This window comes from Microtus pennsylvanicus, chromosome 1, assembly GCF_037038515.1.
Source record: "Microtus pennsylvanicus isolate mMicPen1 chromosome 1, mMicPen1.hap1, whole genome shotgun sequence".
Classification (NCBI taxonomy): Eukaryota; Metazoa; Chordata; class Mammalia; order Rodentia; family Cricetidae; genus Microtus; species Microtus pennsylvanicus.
The window spans coordinates 211227180-211246094 of NC_134579.1; the positions used below are offsets into that span (position 1 = coordinate 211227180).

Sequence of the window (18915 nt, forward strand, 5' to 3'; positions counted from 1 at the left end):
GCACTACACATACACATAACACATACACACAGCACACATACTCTACTTAAGAATATTACCACGGCTGACTATAGCATTGACCATGAGCTCAACACATAACACAGTCACAGAAAACCCTATAGTACCACTTGAACATAATTATTGGCTATAACTGGCAAAATCTCTGAGGAGTCAAAAAAAATTTTTTTCCAGTGCTAGGGAGCAAACAAGGGCTCATACGTCACTCATTCTACACCCCCCACCCCCAAGAAATTATAAATTTGAATACCAACTTCCTGGGGTAACAGAGTCTATTTTATGTCTAGAAGATATATCCTAAATAAAAATACAATGTACTAAACTATCACAACAATTAAGGCAAATTTTCCAGTGGCATTTTTTTGTGAAAAAAAATCTCATTGCTTGATTTAAGTCATCGTTTACTAATAAAACTCACATAGATTCCACTGTGGACAAACTACTCTGAATTGAAGATGTTATAATTCGGACTTCTCTTTCAATTTAAGGAAACCTGTTGTACCCTCAAAGCTCTGAGGCTTTTTTTTTTAATGATCCAAAAGACCGAAGTGGGTCATCTCAGAATGGAATCCCCCAGCGTCCAGGCCCAGACAGACGCCCAGGCCAGATCACAGCCTTGAGGAAACTCCATGGAGAAGGCAGGATCTCCCAGGCAGGGAGCAGGAAGCCATTGCTCGGCCCGGGCTGGCTGAATATGTGGCACCCGCGGTAGTCAACCCCCAAGCACCCCGACCCCTCCGCAGCCCCGCCGTGTCCCGGGGATCCCAGGCGGGTAGCCAGAGCCGTCGTCGTCCTCCACCCGCACGCAGCGACCCGGGAAACCGCTCGGCTCAGACCAGGCCGCGACCCGGGCGCTCGCCCGCCCCCGCGGCCGCCGCTCCGGCCGTGGCCCACGCACACAGGGGCCCGCGGGCGGCGGGGTCGGGGCGGAGGCCGGGGCGGGCGTGGAGGCCGGACTGCGACCGAGGCCCCAGGCGCGCTTCCGCCGGCCGCGCCGCGCACGCCGCGGTCCATGGGAGGCTTGGCCGGCGGGGGCGGGGGCCGCGCAGCCGGGGACTTTCAGGAACTGCAGGCGCGGGCGGCGGCGGGAGGCGCCGAGCCGCGGGGGCCCGAGCGCCGAGAGCAAGGCTGAGACGGAGCCGCCGCGCCGCCGCGCCGGGCCGCAGCCGCCAGCCACAGCCACAGCCGCAGCCGTCCTCGCCGCCCGCCTAGGGCCGAAGCTCGCTCCGCGGCGCGGGAGACCAGCCGGCCCAGCGGGGCCCGGGAACCGCCCGCCATGGCCACCAAGGTGAGGGGCGCGCGGCGCAGGCCGGGCCGGCCGTTCGGCTCCGCTGCGGCGGCGGGGGAGGGAGGCCGAAGAGCCCCGGCGGGGTTGCTCGCGAGTCCCAGCGGCCCGGGCCGCCGCCTCGGGCACCGGAGCGGAGGAGCGCTGGGGTCGGCTTCCCGGGAGGCGGCTTTGCAAAGTTTGCACCTGAGCCGAGGCGAGCGCCCCGGGACGGAAAGTTCCCGCAGCCCTGGAACCCCGGACCCCCGGAGGCTGCGGCGCGTCCCCTGCCTCCCTCCCCGGTCCACGGCCCCGCGCGCCAGGGGGCCGAGCCGGGCGGGGAGGACGCTGCAGCCTCCCGGAGCCGCGCTCCGCGCCCACTGCCTTTAAGTCTCTCATTTTTTCCTTTTGGTTTGCTGTCTTTTCGGTTTGAATGGGACGTTTTCGGAGTGAATAAAGTATCAAGAGGGAAATGACTGTGCTTTTAGGTTACGTGTTTGCTGGCAGAAGAGAAACAACAACAACAAGAAAAAAGGGCCAAGGCCCGAATTGCTTAGTGGAAGGAACTTTGGTTCCTGCTTGGTGAATGGCCAGGAATCTTGGTTTGCTTATTTTATGCTGCTGTTTGTGAAATTAGCAGTCCGTTTTTGCTATCTGAGTCTGCAAAAATTCGTCTCTCCGGTTCCCTTTTCTTGTGCGGTTTCAGTAGTTACTTGGGGATGAAATAGCCCTCGAGAAAAGCCTGAACCTTGGAAATGAGGACCTGGGGTCGGAGGAAGTACCATAGGTGAACCCCTGATGGATCTGTGATGTGATGTGTGGGGAGTGGATTAACTTATCCGTGGAGTTCTGATTATGTCAAACATTAGCATGTCTTTCCATAATTATTTTTGAATTATCTAAGCTGCTTCTGGGTTGATGCAAACTTTTTTATTTTCGAGTGGGAGTTTATGGAGGATAATTTTTTTTAAATGTGAAGGAGTTTGAGAGATGAGAAGTGCCTGATACCGCTTGGTCTGTTGAAGTTGGGGCCCAGACAGATTCCGTGCTCCAGCTCTGTAGGTGGAGTGTTTATACAGAAATGAGGCTTCCCCAGGGAACTTGCTAGGGTCGCTGTCATCAGAATTGCCTCGTTAGTCTATCTGGGCTGCGTCGTTGCTTGGTAGTATCAGATATGAACCAACTGCCCATCTCTTGAACATCCTGATTTTGTGACCACCTTGTTGGCAATAAAACCCAATTCAAGCGAAAGATTTCTAAGGAAATTTGATTTTGAGGTTTGTTGCCAAACATTTCAGAAATTGTGAGTCCGAGTGCATAGTTGTCTTGCAGCCGTGACAGTGATTCGTGACATGAACCCTATTCTGTAGGAGTCGGTTTGTAATACTTCTGACGGCTCTGAGGTGCGCATGCCTGTTTTCGCTTGGCAGCAAATGCACATGCCCATGCTTAATGAAACGTTTGTTTGCCGGTGAAGCTTGAACTTTAACGTTTCTAGTGGAAAAAGCACGGTGGTCCTTGTTCTGAAGTTGAGTTGCCTGTGACCTCACTGAACACAAGTCTCTTAGTCTTTAGCCGTGTAAACATTTCCTCCCTTGTTATCTGCTTCTCTGAAGGCAAATTCCAGCTCTCCTGGCCCTTGGTGCCCTTCCCCACTTCGTAATCACAGTTCCTGGTGGTGGTGTCCCCATGTGGACTGGGTGACAGACCATTGCTGACTGAAGAAAGGGGCTGGCTGGGAAGCAGCCATTAGAAGGGAAGCCTTCTGCAGTTTTCTAGCTTTTCTGTTCCCAGATGCTTCTTGTGACAAACCAGAGTCGTCTTTTTCAGTTGTTCCCAGAGAGACAAGTTGTCACTGTTGTTTGTCCCAGCCCCTTCCCTTTCCTACTGCTGAACGGTTTGATTTTTCTCCTTCCTTTACTCCTGTAGGTGGTTATGTACTTAGTAATGATGATGGACTCTGAATAACGTTTTAAGCTCAAGTGGTACTGGAGCTTTGGCTGTAAGAGCTGAGTGTTGGGAAATAAATGCTTCATCTGGACGTTTGATTGCCGAAGGATTTCCTGGAGGATGGTATTTTCTTCAGACACTCTTTTCGTCTTCCTTGTTCTTAATAGATTTCCTTGAATATACTCTGAAGTTCCATGTTTTTTTTTAAAATTATTTTTTGTGTATGGGTGTTTTGTCCACGTGGACATCTGTGTACCACATGCCTTCCTGGTACCCACAGGGGTTAGAAGATACCACTGGATCCCCTGGAACTGGAGTTAACTCAGAGTTGTAAGCTCCCATGTAGGTTCTGGAAGAGCAGCCAGTGCTTTAACCACTGGACCGTCTCTCTAGTCATCCTGAATCTCGTTACTTTAAGAGTTCTTGGTAAAGTCATAATAGACAAAAAGAACTTTAATTGGGCAGTTCTTCTGCTAAAGACAAAATCAACAACTGAACATTTTAAAGGGATCATCTGGGTTTGTTTCTCATCTTTCTTCAGTCGAGTGCTGGACTGCACTTGAGTACACTGCTTGGAAACAGTTAGGTCTCATTTAACAAACACAGTGAGGGACGGGCAGATGGAGGGTTTCTGTCGTGACCTCCATTAGGTGTCCCCTGAGATTATGCTCTGACATAATCCTGCCGTGAATCTGAGTAAACATGAGTTCATTTCAAAGATCAAGTCTTGAGAACTTTTTGTCTGTGTCAAAATAAACACAATTAATGGCAGTGGGCCTATAGCCACGTGATTAACTATAAGTTCCATACTGGAGTGAGGCTTCGCTGGTTGATTTGGATCCTGTTGTGCTTACACGGTCACTTTATAGGAATAGTAAAATTCTGGGATGCCTGGTGCCTTGCCTTCCAACTTCACTTTCCAGATCTGTTATGCAGCTTATGGTTGAATCAAATGAGTGTGGAACCTTAGCAGTCTGGCTAGGAGACGAGACTCTTCACCAGACTGCATCCATGGGCACAGTTAGAAAGCAACCTTGTAGTCTCTTCCAAGCAAAAACCTCTTTATTTGATTAATAGAAATCCTACCAGAAGAGTCTTAAGAATTAAAGCCGAGTGGCTGAGATTGGCTGATCAGTGACGTGTACATGGATGGGGACCTGGGTTCCAGAATCCAAGTTTAAAAAAAAGCCCAAACTAGTGCATCTGTAGTTAGAGCACTGGGAAGGCCTCCCTGGCCAGCCAGCCTGTCAGAGTCAGCGAAAGACATAGTCTCAAAATAAGATGGAGAACCAGAAAGGCCACCTATGTGACCTCTGACCTCCCGGCCTCCACACACATGTGGACACATGCACAAATGCGTGAACGTGTGCACATGCACACACACAAGACTTTTTAAAATATTTTGTTTGGGGAGAATTTTGTTCTGATTTTGACATGGGCCCTCGCTGGCCTGGAACTCGCTCTGTAGACCAAGATAAACTCCCAGCGGTTGCAGGCCTCTGTGCCCAGGTGCTGGGATGGCAGGCATGTGCCACCATACCTAGCTGTATAGTTATAGCGCAGGAGACTTAGAGATGCTTCCTGGGCACTTCGCACAACAGCATTTTATGTCTTACCTGTCTGTATGTGTAGTCAGAGAGAGATTCTGTAAGAAACGTGAAACAGTCTTTAGGAAAGGAGGAAGAGATTAGGAAGTGAAGAGTTTGGCAAAGATTGTTTTTACTGTGCTTTGCCTTTATACTGATCTTCTGAATGTTAAATAATAGCTTGACTTTAACCGCTTAAAACTTGGTAGCTTTCATCAGGGTGTAGTGCGTCCACCTGTAATGCTAGCTCTAGGGGCATGGAGACAGGCTGATCTAAGTTCGAGGCCAGTCTCGGCTTTGTGACGCCCTGTCAAGAACACCCTGATGTGATGTGTCTGCTGTTCTTTCCTGCGTGCCTTCTCTGTGCGCATGAGGTCTTAGCCCAGAGCATCCCTTCCCAGAAGCCTCTTTGTCCTGTCATTCCTCCCAGTTCCCGGTTACATGTGCTTCTCTAGCTGGTGGCTGCCTCCTTAAGCTGCTGTGGGCCCTGGAGGCTGGACTTGTGTGTTTGCTCACCTTTGTATCCCCAGCATCAGTGTGGAAGAGCGCAGTGATGACGGTCTAGTGACAGAGACTCATACATTGTAGCTTACCTCCGACTGAAAGTTAGCAACCTATACATGCACAATGCAAAAATTATACCTGCGGTTTAGATATTAGTAATGTTTTGAAATACAGGGGTCTACTCATAATTCCATGAAAAATTGGTTCTTAGTGTGTTAAATAGCTGGAACAGCCTCACACTTTGAGGCTTCAAAGAGCGATAGTTAACCTGTGAGTTGTAAACATTGTGCTTAGCTTCCAAAAGTTTAAGATTTCCCCGTTATCTTTTGGTTATTTCTCATTTGAAAGCATCTATCAAGGAGTCTCCTTGATAGCCAGTACTGTGGCTAGAAATCTGTTGAGACTAAGCGTATACTTAGGAAACAATTATTTATGTGTCTTTGTGCAGAAAGGGTCTATCAGTTCTCTGTGTGCATGTAGTTAGTGAATAAGGTTGAACTTGTTAAATATGCTTGTCACATCTGTATCCTTACCTATTTACAGTCTGAAGTTGGTGGAAATACTAAAATGGGCTCTTGCAGGAGAAGGGATAGAGAGATTTAAGAGCCAGAGGACCAGGGAGTCCCCTGTGATGTGGTGACACTATAGGAAGCCTTAGGAAGCCTTACCCAGACGTCTCAATAATGTGGTTGCCCAGACAGCCTGCATCATGACCACACCAGCAGCATACCGATGGGATGGAATCCTCGGGCCCCACCTGCAGGGAAGAGTTCTGGCATTCGGTGGCTGCTGAAGGAGGGGGAGTCAAGGCTCTCCAGGGACAAGACCCTTGTCAGGCTTGAGTGATCAGCTCCAAACACTTGTGTATGTGAGCAGCAATAAATGTACTCAGGTGTGTGCGTGCATGCGCACGTGCTCATATAAGTAAAGAACCACAGAAGGGGTCTAAGTCAGCCAGAGTGGGCGTGTTGGAGAGAGAAGCGAGGGAGGGATGGAAATGTTACAAATACAGCATGCTTACATGAGGTTCTAGAAACTTTATAAAAAATAAACTTAAAATATAAAACAAAAGACTAAATAAAATGGTGGGCTTAAACAGTTTCACTAAGCTTAACAGTACCTTTCAGGTGATTAGACTTTTGTCTTTACGAGGTGACCCCCTGTTGCTAGTGATGCATTGTTCCTTAAAACTATTGTTTCCACTGTTAATCTGACTTTACTAGCTTTCATTTCATAAATATCGGTCGAATTATTTATTTATTTGGTTTTTTTGAGACAGAGTTGGCTACCAGCTCTGGAACTTGCTCTGTAGACCCGGCTGGCCTCAAACCCACAGAGACCCACCTGCCTCCCAAGTGCTGGGAAAGGGTCCTGACAGATCTTACCTTTTGATCCTAGTGATCTTTGTTGCTAGGGATTTTTATCTGCCGCTGTTTATGTTTCCTGATATTTACCATCTCACAGGTTGATTGAGCTATACTGCCTCTCCCAATCCCTACCATTTGGGCTTGTGTTATATGTCTCTTTCCCCAGTGGAGGATGTTAGTCTGTTAATGTTTCTAAATTTAAGTCTGAAATTACTCAATATCATACTTTCTGAATTTAAAAATGACCTAAGGATATATAACTGCAGTAAATTTCCTAGTATAATCAGTTATTACTTAGTATTAAATAAAATAGAAACTGGATGTTTTTACTGTATAGAGTTAATGATTATTTAGATGTATTGTGTCCCTATCTTTGTATACTATATTTTCTTATATTCAGTCCTTTGCCTCCAGAGTGCTGGCATTAAAGGCGTCCACCACTGCTCCCAGCTACACCCTTTCTTGGGTACAGGGTTTTCTTCTGCTTAGAGTAAACTGGGGTTCTCATTAAGTCAGGCTTGTTGTTGATAACTGGTCATTTATGAAATGCATTTTTGCTGTCCATCAGAGATGGTGGGCTTTCTGGGTGCAGCAAGTTCTAGGCTCAGCACAGTGAACCTGTCCTTGCTCAGCTTTCCTGGGTCACTGAGCAGCCATTGGCTACAGTTGTTTTCTAAGTGCCCAGGTCTTCCCTCTGCCTGTTGTCAAGACCCCCGTCTTCACTGTTCTGAAGTCCACTGTGGTGCCAGTGTGGATTATGTGCAAAGCTTGGGACTTAAGGGGGTCTGGGCTGTGTTCTGGTTTTAGAAGTTCTGTGTGGTTTTTCTTTAGTCTCTGATTCCTTCCTCATGTTTTCAGTTTCTGACCTGATGGGTCTGGGAACAGAAGTCCAGCTGGGTCTTTCTGCACCCTCCTTCATGGTGCTTTGTTTCCTTAGATGTTTCACTATTTTATTTTCCCTTGGGATCAGTCTGAGTGGTTCTGGTTGTCGCACTGAAATTGTGTTTCCCAGGAAGCGTGTGTTTACCCCGTCCTCTGGAGTCTCTCAGCCTTGAGTTGTCTTCCCGCGCTGCTCCTTCGTGGTTTCCAGCTATGCCAGACAGTCTGCTCTACACCTTGGCGTCATTTCCTTGCTGTCCCCTCCTTCTTTCCTTCTGACTGGGATTCCTAGCAGTCCCAGCTGGTCAGGGTCAGAATTTTGCTCCCTTACTTCCCCGACTCTGTGCAGCCTAAGTGCAGCTCAGTCAGGGTTTGGTGAATACAGGGTGAAATTCTGCTTAGCACGTGTACTTCTCTCTGGGTTTCTCTGCCTTTACTCCAGTTTGGCATTTTCTAGAGCTTTTCCCTAGTGTTGACCAAGGAGCATGTCTTACAGGCCATGTGACTGGATGCTTTTTTCAGTTTTTCGAGACAGGGTTTCTCAGTGTAGTACTGGCTGTCCTGGAACTTTGTAGACCAGGCTGGCCTTGAACTCACTGAGATCCAGCTGCCTCCGCCTCCACTCTGGGATTAAAGGCGTGCACCACCACCGTCCTGTTGACTGTATGCTTTTTACTTGAACATTCATTGCACTTTGCTGTTTCAGTCTGGTATTAGCTTGGCACACCTGCCGGAATAAAAGCCGAATCAGAGTGTCCTGGGAGCACACTCACCGGAAGGGAAGAGAGCGGAGTGTGATAGCAGCTGTGAAAATCTCATCTCTGGGATGTTTGTGTGCGCATCTGGGTGAGAATGGATTACCGCCAAGCGTTCAGAGTTATACACTTGTGTACGTCTTACAACTTCCCAATTAGTATTTCTTTTTCTCTTTTTTCCTTATGGTCTTTAAAACCGTGACGTTTTTGCCCCTCTTGCTCATTTTAGACATTATAAACATAGTATTTAAGGATGCTGGGTCTCTTGACTCAATCTTTGTAACTTACTTTAATATCTGAACATGAGTCCTGAAGTATTTATCCCTGAAGAGGCAGTGCTCCCAAGAGTCACAGACTTGCTTCTCTACCTCTCAGTGAGAGAGTACCATTCCATAACGAGGTGTGCTGGAGCTGAGGTCTCATTTAAAGTGCTCTTTGATAGAGTGTCCTTCCTTCAGGACAGAAAGTGTATTTGAAAGAAGATACAAGTGTCTAGAGTCTCTGGTTGGGCTCTAAAATTTTATGCAGGACTTGTCGTCTTAGGTAACTTTTAGGAGCCAGCAAAGAGCACGTGGAGGACAGATAGTCTCATGCCCTGGTCCGTTCCCAGTTCCCTGTGGACAAAGATGTGGTGTTTAGGAATGGTTAAAGTTAGTTCTCCTTTTAGTTTCCACGCAAGCAGTTTCCTTAAAATGCTTGATGTGTTTATATACTGTGCTTTGTTTTCAGTATTTAGAATAGATTCTCCAGGGAAAGGGTTGAGTCAGTCTTTACAGAGCATAAATTAAATTCTTCCCATTTTTGATACTGTTATTCAAATGTGTATAATGTTACAGTAATACACAGACTCACAAATGCTCATAGCTTCTTTTTCTGTCCCTATGATAAAATGCCTTGACAAAAGCAATTGAAGATGTATTTCAGCTCACAGTTCAAGGGTACAGTCCATCCTCACAACAGAGTCAATGCTGTAGGAGCAGGAAGCAGATGGTCACATTCCACCTATAGTTAAGAAGGAGAGAGCTAGAGGGGGAGAGGGAGACAAGGGGGCGTCTTCTGGGAGGGGGGAGAGGGAAGGAAGGGAGAGTGTGTGTGCAGCTTTTTCTTTTCTGTACAATCTCAGAGCCCAGGCTAGGGATTGGTGCCACTCACAGTGGGTAGGTCTTCCCACCTATCCATATAACCTCTCACAGGCATACCAAAAGACTAACCCTAAGATAATCTCTCATAGGCGTTGGGAGCCTTGTCTCCTGGCTGGTTCTCATCTTGCCAACCATCATAAATACTAATGACCTCATACTACCTTTTAGTGCTGAGTGTTTCTCCGTGAATTGTGCTTTCACACGAAACTGTTTTGACAGGGGGATTGCTGAGAGTTCTAGGCCAGTACATGGTAGGTACAGGCAAGTCTAGGCTACCATACCAAGACCATCTCAAATAAAGTAAAACACCCAAGATACATGAGGGGGCATTGTATGCATGGAATGGATTTTGAGGTAGCTGCCATCCTCTGTAGTAACTGTAACCATGTCATAAGAACTCATTTGGTTTGAGATTTCCTTTGAATTTTGTATTTAAGAAAAAAAATGTAATGTCTTCAGAATGCAATAATAATGTGTGTCTTAGAGCAGTGGTAGGCTAGCAGAGAGATCAGGAGCCTGGGTTCTGATCCTAGGCGAGTCTGGTTAGTGTGCTGCAGACAAGTGTACTGCAAGCTCACTTTCCTCTAAATAGACAGACTGGAGTAGATTCGGCTGTGAATTCCACACAATCCAGATGGGCCTAAAGAAATATAGTGATAAATAAAGCTACTCTTCTATAAAAATGTACAATGGATTTTGATCATAACCCGGGGGTGAAGGTCTTTATATTCGGATGCCCATAGCTGGCCTTGAAAGTAAGACCTTATCTTGCCTTCCAAGCCTCTCAGCCCTCCAGGGGCTTGCTCTTTCGTTTTTTTACTCCTTAACCTTAGAAGTTCATCCACCTGCCCTTCTTAGTGAGAACGAGGGAGCCATTTGCTGGTTCTATGCTGTGTGGGGTGCAGATCTCTGCATGGCCTGAGTCCCTGTCTCAGTGCAGGAAGGAGCTGTCCACCAGTTGTCCCTTAGGGTGCTGGAGACCAGTTGTAGGTTTGCCTCTCCAGGTCTCACATTGTGTCTGGATGCTGACTGCTCTCCACTGCCTTTGCTGGAGCCTTGGGCCTCTGCTTGCCGCCTTTGGGAGTTTCCAAAGGAGTCAGAGAGGGCTTTGCGCTCACTCTGGTTTGCAGGATTCTCATAGGTGTTTTCTGTCTAGGTTAGAAGTTTTAGACTCCCAGACTAGAAAGATTGCTTTGTCATGGCTTTCGAGATAGTGGCACTAATGGTTTGAGTTGAAGAGAAGAAAGTGGGGGGAGGGGGAGGAGAAGCAGCAGCAGCCACCCACTTTAAAGATTGAAGGTAACATTACTAAAGTATTATCTTTACCAATTGATCTCAAGAACTAATTGAACATTTCCCTGTGGGCTTACCAATGTATCTGTCTGTAAAGCGAGAAATGGGTGTTATGATTGGGTTGTGGTATTTCATAGTACTATAAACAGAACAAGTTGTTGAGTCTCGCGTAGTCCTAGCATTTGGACTGTAGAGTCAGGGAGCTCAGAAGTTCAAGGTCATCTTCTACCAAGTAGTGAGTTCCTGGCCAGCCTTGTCTCTAGTAGCTTTCTTTATCTGTAGAGCAGAACCATGTACCCAGTTCACCGAAATCACATGGCCGCTCATTATGCTGCTTTGTTCTTTAGTAATTTCATCACTCACTTATTGGACCAAAGAATGTTGCAATGTGAGGAATATAGCTTCTAAGAAATTATTTTTCAAACTGTCCTCAGGGGGCTGGAAAGCTGGCTCATCAGTTAAGAGTGCTGACTGTTCTTCCAGAGGATCTGGGTTCAATTCCTATCATCCATATGTCAGCTCACAAATGTCTGTAACTCCAGTTCTAGGGATCTGACCCCTTACACAGACACATATGCAGGCAAAGCACCAATGCACATAAAATAAAATAAGATCCCTGTCCCCAGGACTTTCTCCCATGGTGTGGTGGTCAGTTTACAAGGTGAGTGGGGGTGGGGCTGAATACGGTGGTCAGTGAAGTCCCACAGGAAGGTGACTGAGACCTGAAGGAAGGGGTGGTGTTGTCATTCAGAGCTCTTAGGAAAGGTATTACCCTTGGGTGTGCACGTCTGGCCAGTGCCTGTTCGCACAGAATTATCCATGGGCCAAGTCAGTAGGGAGCTAGCTGTAAGCCGCGCCTGGGACCTTGCGTTGGTTTGGGAATGTAAAACTATCGGAGTGTTTCACCATGCCCGACAACTGGCTCCTTTGCTGCTGCTTCTTGAGCTTGTATTCACTTTGATACCGGATTGAAATCTTTAATTCCTTCTTAAACCTTAATTGATTGTATCCAGGACAAGCATTGCTGTATTTAATTGGATCAGCGAGCTTCAGAAGCCCTGGAGGATCATCCTTCTGTAACTTGTGTATCTCAATCAGTTCAGAGATTCTGGAGAGAAGTAAGAATATGTCTGATAGGTGTGTCTGAAAGCCAGGTAGAACCATCATTTCCTGGACACGAGGACACACATAACCCATTGGACCATTCACCCCTTTGACCTATAGCCAGGTTGGCCTGTCATCCTGACCTCACTGGTGTCCACCACAGGGTCACGTAGGCCTGACTGCATTCCTCTTCTGATAACGCTGTAGGTAGTTTCTGGTGTGACTGACTCCTGAAGCCTCCAGGTGTGAACAGGGCAGGGTAAGAAGCAGCTGAAGTACCGAGAACTGGGCCGGAATGTTGCTCTGGGCTTAGAATTTTAAGATTCAGTGAATGAATCTTTGTTCTTCTGTGGGTCATTCAGTGATTATTTTTGTTTGTTCAAAATATATTAATAGAATTTCGTAAAAAGTCCATGCCCATGAATTGTTAAATCATTATCCAAACATTTTAGCATACTTCAGCATTTTTTTGTAGCTATTTGTAAACATTTCAAATGTAGACCAAAGTAGAAAGGCACAGTGAACCTTCATGGACACCTCCTACGGCTACAGTGGGCTGCTCCTAGGCAGTTTCGGTTATTTTAGTCTCTGTCCCACGTTTCCCTTCCCTCATTGGTTTTGAAAAAATTTCAACATTATTTCATGGAAAATATTTTCATATATATGTAAAGACTTTCCAAAAATACACATTCAAACCCCTGTTATCATATTTAAACATTAATAATTAACCTTAATAGCGAAATTTTGGTCGTAATAGTGGCCTTGTAAATACATCATAAATTGTGTTTATGTTGCTTAATGATCATTAAGGCAAATTTGTTTTTAAGTTAACATGAATAGGTCATACAGCTGGCAGCCATTAAGGTCATCTAAAGATGGCACTGTCTTCACCTGGAGACTAAGACGTGTGCATGGTCTGCACATACCAGCTCGTTAACACCTGTTGGCCGAGGTTTTCTGTCCCGCCAGGTCCTGTAGCTGTTAAGTCCCAAAGAATCACACAGAGGTCTACATTAGTTATAAACTCATTGGCCCATTAGCTCAGGCTTCTTGTTTACTAATTTATAATTTACATTAGCCCATAATTCTTGTCTGTGTTAGCCACGTGGCTTGGTACCCTTTTTGGCGAGGCAGTCACATCTTGCTTCCTCTGAGGCTGGGTCACTACTGCAGACTTAAACTTTCCTCTTTCCAGAATTCTCATTGCCCTGCCTCTACTTCCTGCCTGGTTGCCCCACCTATACTTCCTGCCTGGCTACTGGCCAATCAGCATTTTATTTAAAATAATACAAGTGACAGGATAAAAGACCATTGTCCCACAGCAAACACCAGTGCCCTTACAATCCTCAGGGGACAAGGCTGCCCTTGGCCCACAGCTCAGGTGGGGACAGCAGCAGGAGGAGGCTGAGCGGAGAAGGATGGCTGCAGCCATCTGCTGAACTGACAGAAATGACGATGGGCAGGGAAGCAGTGAATATCTCATCTCAGGCATGCTCAGCAGTCCTTAGATAGCCAGCGACTCCCGTTGAGTCCATTCCTGGGAGTGCAGTTCTTGTCTTGTGTAACCCACATTCATAATGCATTGCCTACAGCTTCCGTTTTTAGTTTGTTGTAAAGAGCCTGGAGAATTTGAGGTGATTTCAAATCATTGTGAGTACAGAATCCTAGATTTTTAGAAATGATTCCCCATCTGTCTGAACTGCTGTCTAGGTTATACTTAGTGAGCTTTTAGCAATTTATTTTGATGGTTCCTAAAAATGTTCAACTTAGGTTTTTTTTAAAGTTACTTTTTCACTCGTTTCATCGTCTTATGCAATAATTCAACTGCATATCTCCAGTAGTAAGTACAAGTGTCTAAGATGGCTTACAGATTATCCCCACTGGCTCTCTGTAAGCATGTGGTCCGTTGGTGGTATCAGAAGTACTCCCATGTTTTAGAGTAGGTGGCTACATGCGAAGCTCAGCATGCCTGTGTATTATACAATGTGTGGCGTGCACCGTGCATCCGATAAGTTGCTAATGTAAATTACAGCTTCCATGACAGTCTTCTATGACTGAGTCCTGTCTTTCTTTCTTTCTTTCTTTCTTTCTTTCTTTCTTTCTTTCTTTCTTTCTATTTTTTTTGTAGCCTAGGCTGCTCTCAATAATTCAGCCCCCCTGCCTCAGCTTCCAGTATTCTGGAATTACAAGCATGTGCCACAGAACCAACAGTAAGTTCTATTTTAGATTTGTGGCCTATTAACCCAGATTGCTTAGGTTAGAGTGTTTTTTCTTAAGAGCCCAAGATTTGGCTTTGAAAAGAATCGATCAGGACAGGTAGTGAATTCACTATTGTTTTGTTACTTAGTTCTGTTACTTGGTCACCTACCTTGAGTCTGTCAGTATCCTAATGCCATATCAGAAACTTACAAAATAATTAAAAATACATGTTTTCAAAGTATATTTTAGAAAATTGTGTTTGAAATATTTTAAAGTAATGTAATGTATCATTTTTCTGTAATATTTTATAAGTAGGAAAACAGGTCATACCTCTTTAAATGGAGAATCTTGTAACCGGACATTTTTTCTCTTCCATCTTCCAGTTCCCAAAAAACATTCTGAAGCTTAATATTAATTATAGACTGTTTGGCCTATTAGCTCATACTTATTATTAACATAACTTAAATTAATCCATTTTTATTATTCTATACTTTACCTTGAGGCTCATGGCTTGTTACCTCACATCAAGCTGCTGGCATCTCTCTGTCTCTACCCTCTTCCTCCCTGTTCTCTGCTTGGATTTCCCGCCTAGCTGTATTCTGCCCAGCCATTGGCTAAAGCCACTTCTTTATTAACCAATGGTAATAAAACATATTCACAGCATACACAGGGGAATCCCACACCATCTCCCCTTTTCTGTCTAATTAAAAAGGAAGGTTTTAACTTTAACATGGTAAAATTACATATACCAAAACAGTTATCAAGCAAGAACTATAGTTACAATATTTAGTCTGTTTGAACTTGGCAAAATTGAAGAAAATATTCTATCCTATTTTTGTGAGTCTAGAGTTTCATATCTAGTTTATCTTTTACTATAACTAAGGAAAGCTATAATTATAACTATCTATTCTTCATCTCCATTAAAGATCCAGAGGGATATAATATTACCTAAGTTAATAGGAAATGCATTGATGCAACTTCCAAAACTCTAGAAATGATAGATATCTGACTGCCTGGACAATCACCCAAAGGTCTTCTGTAATGTTAGGGCACCCCTCTTGTCCATAGTATCTGGCATATTTCTTAGTGAAGCAGGAAATTTGAATCTGTTATGCCTATATTGGCAGTTTGTCAGTCTGCAGTGTCCTGCAGAGTACCTGGCAGACTCTTCCATGAAGCAAGAACCCTGAAGGACTTCTTCCTTGTTTTGGGAAGTTCATCAGTCTCTTTTCCTGTAGATCCTGTATGTCCAGTTTATACTGTCAAGCAGTCCAGGCAAGAACAGTTTCTTGCCCAAATGGCTAGCCTTTCCACATTGAAAGGAAACTCTATAAGGAGCTTCTTCAGTGTCCATCATCTCCTCGAAGTAATTGCTGCTGCCAGGAGCAGGCGTGTTTCACTTTCAAGAAAAGTCTACCTTTTTAAAACATTTTAAATACCATAGTCTGTAGGCCTTTGAAGTGTTTTAAGATTACCTATCCATCTGAAATATGTCTGTATATCTAGAAAACCTAATTAATATGCTTATAAGTTTGACTATTATAGATGACTGTTAATTTGTATTTTAACTGTATTTTACATTTTAAATGAGCTGCATAAACATAAGAGTAGAAATATACATATAGTATAGCAAAATTCACCTTAAATATGTATCAATAAACCAAAATCTATACCAATGTGAAGTATTCTGAGATTAAAAGTTGTTTTTTGGATCAAAGTAGATTTAATAATCTACCTTTTTATCATTTCTGTATCACAGCCCCCTTTTTCTTTAGAATGAGATTGACTGTGACCATTAATCATTTATAACCAACCTACTTTAAAACAAAACAGACATTCATAAACAATATTTTGGGAATTTAGGTATAGTTTTCTATACTACTTCCTGCTGATTGGGGACACATGTAATAATCTAATGGGGATCCTGAAAAAAATTAGAATTATGGTCAAGTCTTGATTGGGTTTTTTTTTTTTTTTGTGGTTGATTCATCTAAGCCAATAGCCTGTAAGCTGTTCTGGATGTTGGATCACCTGGGCCATTGCTCCCATGGAGACCTCTCAGGGGGTCTTGATCAAACGACATTAGCCTAGAAGGAATCCACAGCTTCTCATCTGTGGAAACAAAAGCAGAACCTCTTTTACAAAGCAACAGATCCTTAGACCCAAATTTTGAAGTTAGATACCTCTATGTTGGTTTAGTTCAGCAGCCCCACAATCAAATGTCTCTCTGAAGTTAGCTCATTGACAGTCAAAAGACTGAAAGAAAATGCAGTATTTTCTACATAATTCATAATCCAGGCTCTCTGTGTATTTTCTATCTTTCATGGTTTATTATACCTTTTATTACTCTATTTCCTTTTTAAGAACCTATTTATTATCTTTAAGTTATTCTTTTAATCTGTGACTCTGTCTATCCTTTATCCTCTCTTTCCCAAGCCTGTGTATATTTATCAAACACATTGTGATCCATTTAGAGTCCTTTTTGTCCGAATCTATCTTTATTGTGTATCTGTAATCATTTTCTGTCCAGGAGAGTTTTTAAAATGCTAAGTGGGTATGGCTATGAACAAAGCTGCAGCTTTGGCTGTTGGCTACACCCCATTCTGCTTTCCAACATGGTGGAGGTAAGTTCACTGCCAGTTCTGGGAGCCATGCTCACCACTCCAACTGTGGGACACAGCAGGTCCAAGCCACCACCAAACAAGCACGCTGCCCATCACCCCTTTTAGTCTGTTTGAGTAAAAGCTAAATCCACCACACAGTGTGCAGCTGATTAGCTTCTCTGTACTGAGGCCTGTGTGAGACTGTGGAAACCTATGCTGCTAAGCTCATGGTGGCTGGTGCCCAGCTCTACTTTGTAGGCAGCTGTTGCGTCTCTGCACTACTGCTGGTATGAGACTGTGAGACTCGGAAGCCCAGTGAGGCTTCATTTCTGTGTATTCAGAACCTTTTTTAAACTTTCTCAGGTCTTACGTGGATCCATGCCAGGCAGTGGGCACCATTTGTAACTGGAGGTTTCTCTCTTTCCCGCCTGCCAGTTCCCAAATAACCACTCTGAGGCTTAAATTACTTACAAATGTTTGGACTATTAGCTCAGGATTATTATTAACTAGCTCTTACAACTTAGATTAACCCATTTATATTATTCTATATTTTACTTTGAGGCTTGTGGCTAGTTATCCCACCACATCTTGCTTCCCTGGCTGCGGCTGACATCTCTATGACTTTGCCTTCTTTCACCCTGTTTCTCTGCTGGGATTTCCTGCCTAGCTGTATTCTGCCCTGCCACAGGCCAAAGCAGCTTCTTTATTCACAGCATACAGGGGTTGTTCCACATCAGAGTCTTACAGGTTTGAGTAGTTACAGGTAACTGAATAGTTAAACTGTCTGGAGAATTCTTTCATTCCACTCTACACGTAAGGGACTATTTAATTTTTGAGAAAATCTATTCTGCTGGTGGTGATAAGATATAATCTTTCTGGGTTGTGTCAGTTCACCTTTTGTTTATGGTTTATAATTCAACGGAAGTAATTAGGTTCACTTGTGAGAATATGAAAAGCAAAGCAAAACCAAACGTTATATCTACCCTTGTTTTGTAAGAAAGCAAATGCAGACAAACCAAAATCGTTACTACAGTGCCGCGTTAAATCCCCAAGCAGGGCTGAACCCATGCGGTGCTTGCTGCTTCCCTGCAGTGCTTTGGTTCTTGGTCAGGGAGGGTTATCTCGTCCTCGCTCACTCTCTTCCTCACTCCCCTTCCTGTGTTTTGCATAGGCTCATGGAGCAGACTGTGAGGATAGCTGGGAAAGGCCAAACTTTCCCGTCATCACATAAGATAGTCCAGGATTGCAATTCCATCTTCACCGCTTCCTAGCAGATTCCTCCCTCTGGGCTGAGGATCCCAGTTGTAATTATGCCAGAGCCAACCATTTCCTTTATAGAGAGGCTAAGCGTGTCATGTTGAGACTCACATGGAGTAAAGAATATAGAGTCACCCCACTTTCCTCCTACTAATTGCTCCATGGACTAATTATGTATTAGATCTCTCCCTCAGCAACTTACCTCTGTTATTTACTAGAATGAGGAGTATAAACTTACAAGATGGGGGGAGAGGGACAATAAAGAAAGAAGGGACATGGGTGTTGTGAGCCGGAAGCCGTGTTTACTCTAGTGGTGCTCTTGTGAGTGAGAGAAGAGAGTGATCTGGGTGGGGAATGGGACTGGGGCTGGGTTTTCAGGTAGGGTTGAGCTGTGAACATTCTTCAGTTCCAGAGAAATGGATTTGAGCATGGTCTCAGGTGTAGTGACACAGCTTTTGAGGTGTGACGTGATGGTCACTTTCTGGACAGAGCCTCCAGCCTCAGTGCACAAAAGTCAGGTGGATAGAGGAAAGATTTTATCCTGCATGATCTTTATGGAGCTTTATAGAAAGCAGTGTAGCCCTGCTCTAAACAAGGCACTAACCTTCAACCTCTTCGTGAGCATGCCTTTGTGTGGCTGCTGGTCTGTGTTCACACTGGCCTGTGCTGTGTGGCTCTGACTGTGCCTGTGCATCTGTGTCCTTCTGCAGTACCAGCCTCACGTGCTCTATCCCTTGTTCTCCAGCACTAGCTCCTTCATTCTTTAGATCTCAACCCGAGGACACCTCCTTAGCCATCTATCTAATAGCCCTTGAGGGAGCTCTGTCTCACCAGTCTTTAAATAAACTCCACAGCTTGGAATTGCCTGGTGCATTGAAACAGATGGTTCTTTGACAAGAAAGGCAAAGCACTTATCTTTTAAAGTGTTCTGTTACTAACAAAAACTCAGGGGCAGAAGTGGCATACACCTTTAATCCCAGTATGTGGGAGAAAG

At 44.7% G+C, this 18915-nt stretch overlaps 1 protein-coding gene across 2 annotated transcripts in view; it reads left to right on the forward strand.

Annotated features, from left to right (window-relative positions):
• Positions 1-1149: 1149 nt before the first annotated feature.
• The window catches only part of Snx9 (sorting nexin 9), an 87472-nt gene continuing 69706 nt past the window's right edge, over positions 1150-18915 (forward strand). For both annotated transcript variants that reach the window (XM_075950365.1, XM_075950374.1), the window contains exon 1: positions 1150-1306. In XM_075950365.1, coding sequence (XP_075806480.1) covers positions 1295-1306 — 12 coding nt within the window. In that variant the 5' untranslated portion in view covers positions 1150-1294. The remainder of the gene's footprint in view (positions 1307-18915) is intronic.